The sequence below is a fragment of the Apis dorsata genome, unplaced genomic scaffold, assembly GCF_000469605.1.
Source record: "Apis dorsata unplaced genomic scaffold, Apis dorsata 1.3 scaffold_102, whole genome shotgun sequence".
Classification (NCBI taxonomy): Eukaryota; Metazoa; Arthropoda; class Insecta; order Hymenoptera; family Apidae; genus Apis; species Apis dorsata.
In genome coordinates, this window is record NW_006263400.1 from 333,998 (window position 1) to 342,053 (window position 8,056).

The following is an 8,056-nucleotide window of genomic DNA, read 5'->3' on the forward strand; positions in this document are numbered from 1 at the left end:
AATTTTTAATATTATACGAATTTTTTATCGTAAAATATTTGAAAATCAATCATTAATATATATATATAATATAATATTAATGTTTAAAATTGTAAAATTTATTTAAAACTTTTCAAATTACGAGAAGGTAAAAATTTGATGGTTTGCTGAACGCTTCATTCCTGCACGGTATAAATACCGCTGCAGGTACCGACGCCGTTCATTTCTGGTGTTACCGTTGTGTCGTGCAGTTCGTGTAACTTAAAGCAAGTGTTGAATTAAGTGAATAACATAAAACATTTTTAATACTTAACTTTATTTTAATCATCATGGATTATAAAGATGAACAACATAATGAAATTGAAGCTTTGGAGTCAATTTATTGTGGAGAATTGGAAGGTATGCTTGCGTTAGTTATTAACCTATAAATTTGTTTTTATATCATAAAACACATTATTATTTCACAAATTACAATTTAAAATTATTCTTTATTTATCATATTGATTTAATGAAACATAATGATAAATATATATCTTATGCTAAATAATATTTTACAATTTTAATTATTAAATTTTTATAAATAAATTTTTCTATTAGTTTTAGCAACAGAACCATTTTATACATTTTCCATACCCATTAAAACTGAGGAATATGAATCAGGTACTGAAAATGGTCTCAGTTGTTGTTTACAATTTACATATACTGAAAAATATCCGGATGAACCACTCTTAATATCAATAGAAGAACCTGAAAACTTCGAAGAAGATAGTACTGAAAAATTAAAAAAACATTTAATAGAACAAATGAATGAAAATCTTGGAATGGTTATGGTATTTACTTTAGTTAGTGCTGCTCAAGAATGGCTTAATGTACAATGGGATAAAATTAAATTAAATCGGGAAGAATGTGAAGCACAAAAACTCAGAGAAGAGGAAGAAGCAGAAAGAGTAAGATATTATACTATAAAAATTTAAAAATAAAGATTATTTTATTGTTACTTTTATTTAAAATATTTTTATATTATTTTAGAAAAAGTTTGAGGGTACACGAGTTACAGTTGAAACATTTTTGTGTTGGAAAGAAAAATTTGACGAAGAAATGGGATATACAAAAAGAAGAGAAATAGCTGAACGAGAAGGAAAGAAATTAACTGGTAGAGAATTGTTTATGACTGATAAAACATTAGATCAATCGGATCTGAAGTTCTTAGATGATGGTACTATTTTAAAATATTTAATTTATTTAATTTAAATTAAGGCATTGAAAATATTCAAAGGAAATATAATATTGATTTTTTTTTTTTTAGATTCTGTTAAAGTAGACGAAAGTTTATTTCAAAATTTAGACGATTTGGAATTAGAAGATGACGATGACGATGATGATCCTAATTATGAACCAAACGTTTCTGATGATAGTGCCTAAATAAATCTGCTAAAATTTTATTCTATTATTTATAAGATAATCTCAAAATTCCTACTTACTGAATATTTATATATAAAATTAATATTTAAAAATTTATTTAAAAAATACTAGAATTTAAACAAATTGATATATTCAAATCAAATGTGCCAGTGTAAAGTGAATTTATTAAAATTCATTAGTGCATTTTATATGAATAAAATATATTACATCTGTCATGCAGATAAATTTTATACATGTATATGCGAAAAAAAATAGATATATTTAATAACGAAGATAATTTTATATAATTATGTACATAATTGAATCTTTTTCATAATAAATCATTTTCTTTAATAAATCGAAAATTACTATTTCTTTTGCTTAATCTTAAAAAAAATTTCATCTAAATTATAACGAAGCAGAAACATAATGAAATAAAAGCGCATTAACGATCATGTTTTAACATTTATTCATATAGTTTAGTATATAATATACACGTTTAATAACAAATTCTAACGAGAGAATAGTTATACTCGGCTAATTTAAATTTATTTTTCTCGTTCCAAATATATGCATACACATGGTGTAATTCAGAATAATTTATAAATGAGGTAATTATATTTGTGATGTGGCAGTAATAATCAAATCGACGTTATCATCAAAGTTTCTATTTCACGTAACATATAGGAACCTTTTGACAAAATTTTCAGTTTCATATTTACTTAACTTAACAGTGACAATTACAATACAGTACAAAAAATACGAATTTTACAAAGTTGTCCTGTTTTTTCTAATCATAGTGCTTATTAAGGCAATATAAAATCGAAGAAACGATGACAACTTATGTGGTCTTACATAGTACACCTAACGGGACATCTTCGTGTTATGAAATTTGTATACTTTTGATGATTATATATAATAATCGCTTTTTTTAAATATAATATATCGCTAAATTCCACACATTTATTCAATATATACGTTTTGAAAAGAAAGTTATTAGTATAACTTTAAAAAAATTAACATACGTGATAATATTATATATATATATATCATATATATATATATATATGACGTAATTTCTACAAGCAATAAACTATTCACTAATTTCTTGATAATTAAAAAAAAAAAAAAGTATCACAATATTATAATACTTTTTGACTTACGAACATAATTGTTCAATTTAAATACAAATAGAGATAAAAGATACAAAAAAATAAAATAAATACACGAGATGATGCATTTGAAATTAGTGAACAGTAGTAAAATATAATTGCAGTTTTAAATTAATAATAAATAAGTACATACAAAGTATAATACGCGAAAAAAGTACGATTAAAAAATTTGATTTTCTGATGATTCAGAATCGAAGTTTAAAAGATTAGAGGACTATAACTATATTTCAAGTCATTCTGTTTGAAATTTGATTTAATTTAAAATGACTGTATATATGTCAGAGCAGTCGTCTCGTCTTTCGAGTCGCCAACACGTCATAATCTGTTGGGAGAAGAATACGGTTAGTAATGGCATAATAATACTTTACTTAACATTTTTTGATTAACCAAGCGACCACATTCAACATATATATCATATAAAATCAGATTGGAACGTAGATATCTTTTTTAATCGCTGTTCTAATGTATATTACTTAACATTGAGCTTTCGTCGCTTGGCTAAACTTAGCCATATTCTAAAAGTAAACAATCAAATTCATAGCAGCAAACATTCTTATGCATAATATCCGACTTAATAACCGGAATTTTAACTATCTAACAATTAATTATACGTTATATGACACATAATAAACACATTTTATACGCGAATATGTTTTTTTTTTTTTTTTCGAAATTGTATAGTACGTGAAATTTATCAAAGTATAGTTATTAAATTTAGATTGAAATATGTATATTAATATTTATACATATAGCGATACATGTTTTCACGAAAAATAGGTTTTCTTTGATACGTAGAGAAAAATATGTCATATCATTTAATTCGTATAGAATTGCTTTATAATATATTTATAATTATGATCACCCGGAAAATATAAACAGCGAAAATATTTTCAGGAACAAACATGTAATTGAATGTACATTTTTAAATATGAAATATTTCACGATCACGCATCATCGTTTATAAAATAATTTTTATACACGTGATATATCGATATTCAATAATCAAAATTAATTTCTGATTATTTCGGAATCAATCAGTCAATGGTTTTAACTTTATATTTTATCTGTAAAATATTATTTACTTATCCGACAAATATATTTAAGCAAACATAAAATAAATCTATTTGTTTATTGTTTCGACATATTAATTGCAACGATTAAATGTGTTGTATTACAAGTCACAAATAATTATTTCGTATAACTTCATTGTAATTTGTTTCTTCTTTTAAAGATATTTATTTAATATTTTTTTATTTGCATTGATAATAGTGTATATAGATATATAAAATATAGCAAACTAAAAATTCAATAACTCTAAAACGTGCATAAAGTATTCATTCATCTTTGGACCAATCTTCAATTCATATGGATGATTTCATTTATTAGGAAGTAAGCTCAGGGGATTTCTCGTAATGTGGACATCATCCGTAAAGGAAAAATCAGGCATTCTTAAACATATGATACAATGTCAGAAATATAATATTATCTGATGGAATAATATTTATGAAAAAAAAAAAAAAAAAAAAAATCTTTTTTGAAATATTGAGAAAAATAAAAGAAGAAAATTTCCATTTGAATTTACGTATATATACTTTTGTATTCGTGAAATTTTTCATTTTATTACGATCGAAAAATTTCACTATACAAATATTTGATTTTATTCAATTATGTATATAATATATACTGTATATTATGTATAATCATAAATGAACTAAATAGGATTATCTCAATCGATGAAATAATATTACTTTTTTCTTTGTTTTGTTTCTATAACGTAATCGTAGGACATAAAAGTGAACAACAATATCATAAAACTTTCTTTAAATACTTTCAGTGCTTAATACCTATCACGATTTTTCAATAATAAACTAGCAATCCTAATACTGTATATGGGATGAAGGAGGACATTAAAATACTGCAATGTTAGCTTACTGAGACATTCGATGCTGTAATAATAGCACTATGTCATTGTTTTTCGTGCTTTTAACACTTCGTGCAAGTTATATCGTAAAAGTACTGGCATTAGTTACTGAAAGAGTAACAGTTCTTACAGCTAAAAATTGTTTTATAATCACACTGTTGCCTGTATTTGTCCACGACCTTATTATAGTTTCAATGCAGAACATAGCGATATTTTTATCGATAATAGTAATAGCCTCTGAATATCCCATTCGATGAAATCCGCTACAGATGTTTTAAATCGTGGCGGATTTCGACAGTGTCTCTGAAAAAAATTAATTAAGCTTCAGCGGCCTGCACCGAGAGATCAGTTACTGACGAGCAACAAGCTGACAATAGAGAAAAATTAATTAAGAAAATAACAAAATAAAATTACAATTTTTATGATAAGCAATTATTATGACAGCTAAATTCGCGAAGAGAATACGTTTTGTTTTTTTTTTTTTTTTAAATTAACACTCTATAGTTTTGCTTTGCAAAAAAAAAAAAAATAAAAAATATAAATATATGTATACGTAAATATGTATATACATATACTAATTTAATATCAAGCATTCATTATTAATTGCATCAAATTATTTAATTACAACTATGAAAAAAAAAAAATACTGCTATAGATGCTAGTATATTTTTCTAAGAAAAAAAAAGCAATCATCATTATATTATATTAAGCAATGCTCTGAAATATATGAAGCAATATTTACTAGATTACTGATAGAATAAGATTGCTACAAGATTACAACAGCGTTACTACAGTTAATTGAGAAGCCACATGCGTGTCAATGTGTTCATGAAGTTCCCTGTTTAACTACCTATTATTATATCACAATATCATTTCGATTTTATTTATTTCTAAACTAAATTTTTTTACACGTATCATTTCTTTTTTCTAAATTCATTCTATTAATTCAATCTATATATATATATATATTATTTCTTCTTATTTCTAAATTAGTTCTGAAAGTTATTATTAACTTTCTTTTTTTCTAAATCTAAAGTGTATTAATAATAAAATAAAAAAAAATGGGGAAAAGAATTATTTATTTTTAGATAAATAGTATAATACTTACTTATCTGGCAAAACACGAGGTTTGGCATAGTCTCCTGGCCAGTCATAAACGTTTGGCAGTGGACTGTCGTAATTCGCATCATACATTTTACTTACAATAAATTCCCGTTTGTCCTTGGGCTCTGGATATTCACTTGCCAACCCAGCTAAAAAATAAATATAAATATTGAACGTACGTATATATAAACGTATTGAAATATTTTTGAAAATTTAAAAAAAAAATTTGATATAAATTAAATTCAAATTATCTTAGATCACTTACTCTTAGCATAAGCATATTCGGCAATTCGAACGGCGATATCAATCGAACATTCACGAATAGTACCTAATGGTGGATAAACACTACCAACTTCGAGATGTTCGTCTTTTACGTTTTCAGCAACAGCCTGAGCTGAAAGAAGGAATAGATCTTCGGTGATATGATGACATCCAGTTGCGATCACACCCAATGCGACTCCAGGAAAAATGTACGCGTTGTTTCCTTGACCCGGCTTGTAAATTTTTCCTCCATAATGTACATCGCCGAATGGAGAACCTGACGAAAAAATACATTTTCCCTGCAAATATCATTGAAAGATTAGTTTAGATACAATATTCGATTACAATATTATGGATATCGATAACTTTTTTACATTTGTATGATCATAAGCTTGTTGAGCCGTGCATTCCGCTTTGCTAGTCGGATTACTCAACGCAAAAATTAAAGGTCTTTCATTGTTTTTAGCCATCTCTTTTAACACCTCGGTAGTGAATGCCCCTGCTGCTGCTGACGCACCTATAAAAATATTTTCACTTTCATTAGACGAGAAATTCCACAATGCCGATCAAATAAAGATTTACTCACCGATCAAAACCGACGGTTTTATTTCCTTTACAACCTCGAATAACGATTTCATGACTTTATATTTTTTCGCGTACCAGATCTTATGACCTTCCAGGTTACCTTCCGGCCGATCCTGAACCAGCAATCCATCAATATCCATCATCCAAATATTATCACGAGCTTGCTGAGTGGTGCAACCGTCTACTTCCATCGCTTTCACGCAAAGATTAGCTATCCCAATAGCTGCCTGCATCAAGTAACGTAAGTTTAAAAAAAAAAAAAAAATACAAAAACAAAGGTGTTTGCAAAAATAGTAACTTATGATACCTCGCCGGCGCCTAAAAATACGAACTTGTTTTCGGATATTCTTTTCTTAGTTATTCTTTCCGATGCTAGAATTCCAGCAACCGCAACTGCAGCAGTACCTTGTATATCATCGTTAAACGTGCAATACTTGTCACGATATTTATCCAAGAAACGGAAAGCGTTGTGATTTCCAAAATCTTCAAACTGTAACGATACACGTATATATACATATAAGTATAAAATATTTGTTGTTGAGTGAGGACGAATTTTTTTTTTAAATAATAATAAATATATTATTAAATAATAATAATAACAAATAATATTTTTTATAATAAAAAAGAGAATCAAGCAAAGAATAATAGAATAATAGAAAAGAGCGTACTTGAATGAGAACATTTTGACCATATTTTTTCACGCAAGCGGCCATAAATTCATCGATCAATTCATCGTACTCCGCGCCATGGCTCCTGGGCTTGTTAAGCCCAATGTAATGAGGATCATTTCTCAATTGTTCATTGTTTGTGCCAACATCGATCGTAATTGGAAGGCATTGATGCGGTTTTATACCGGCGAGAGCTGTATAAAGAGCTAATTTCCCTACTGGAATTCCCATTCCACAAGCTCCAAGATCGCCGAGACCGAGAATTCTTTCTCCATCTGTTACGCAAATCGCTCGAACTGCTTGCTCGGGCCTACCACAAAAAATATAAATATAATAATTATTCGTGCGATTGTGTATATATATATATATATATATATATGCATGTAAAAAATTCTATTTTAATCGTACTATTTGTACTATAAACACGTATATTTCTCTCTTTATCATTCTTTTACATATAACGACAAGTCATTCTATTTTTTATATGAATAATTAGAATACGTATGTGTATTTCGAAATTAATTTATGTATTAATCTTATCATATTAATCTATATCTTTGAATTTTGAATTTTACTTTTACTCAAAGAATAAAATCAATTACAAGATTTTAAAGATAAATTTATTGCAGTTTTATGAGATACGAACCAGTTGTTTAAGATTTCATAAATATGACCTTTATCATATATAGTAATAAATAATCCACGAGGTCTGCGATAGATAACGCCAAACTTTTGACAGGCTAATCCAACGGTAGGAGTATAAACAATTGGCATCATTTGTTCGATGTTCTCGCTCAATAGACGGAAAAATAATCTCTCGTTTCTTTCCTACGAAATATACCGAAAAATGATGTAAAATAATTAGCGAAACTTTCACACGCCACTACTTACAATTTGAATTGTATATATGTATATATATATTTTTTGTTTTTTTTTTTTTTTTTTACACCATAGAATTCTTTTTT

At 26.9% G+C, this 8,056-nt stretch overlaps 2 protein-coding genes across 5 annotated transcripts in view; one reads left to right on the top strand and one right to left on the bottom strand.

Moving 5' to 3' along the window:
- Positions 1-186: 186 nt before the first annotated feature.
- Positions 187-1,745, top strand: LOC102675443 (RWD domain-containing protein 1). Of its 2 annotated transcripts, none has more exons than XM_031508824.1 (4): positions 187-378; positions 577-926; positions 1,009-1,195; positions 1,286-1,745. In XM_031508824.1, exons 1-4 carry the CDS (start codon positions 309-311, stop codon positions 1,399-1,401), a joined length of 723 nt encoding a protein of 240 aa, XP_031364684.1. In that variant the 5' UTR covers positions 187-308; the 3' UTR covers positions 1,402-1,745. The 2 variants fall into 2 exon arrangements, with proteins under 2 accessions (XP_031364684.1, XP_031364685.1); XM_031508825.1 differs by having other exon boundaries at positions 1,009-1,132; positions 1,286-1,429.
- A 165-nt stretch (positions 1,746-1,910) lies between these two features.
- LOC102675161 (NADP-dependent malic enzyme-like) overlaps positions 1,911-8,056 on the bottom strand; it is a 12,003-nt gene continuing 5,857 nt past the window's right edge. The window contains exons 4-12 of one of the 3 annotated variants that reach the window (XR_421236.2): positions 7,738-7,921; positions 7,092-7,401; positions 6,731-6,913; positions 6,425-6,650; positions 6,213-6,355; positions 5,843-6,137; positions 5,582-5,726; positions 4,604-4,776; positions 2,029-2,874 (exon numbers count right to left, since the gene is read on the bottom strand). Coding sequence is in view for 2 of the 3 variants with exons in the window: in XM_031508823.1 (XP_031364683.1) it covers positions 4,737-4,776; positions 5,582-5,726; positions 5,843-6,137; positions 6,213-6,355; positions 6,425-6,650; positions 6,731-6,913; positions 7,092-7,401; positions 7,738-7,921 (1,526 nt within the window). In the remaining variant the exon portion in view is untranslated. Of the gene's footprint in view, positions 2,875-4,523; positions 4,777-5,581; positions 5,727-5,842; positions 6,138-6,212; positions 6,356-6,424; positions 6,651-6,730; positions 6,914-7,091; positions 7,402-7,737; positions 7,922-8,056 lie in introns of those variants that run through there. The other 2 variants (XM_006612271.2, XM_031508823.1) reach the window with 2 other exon arrangements.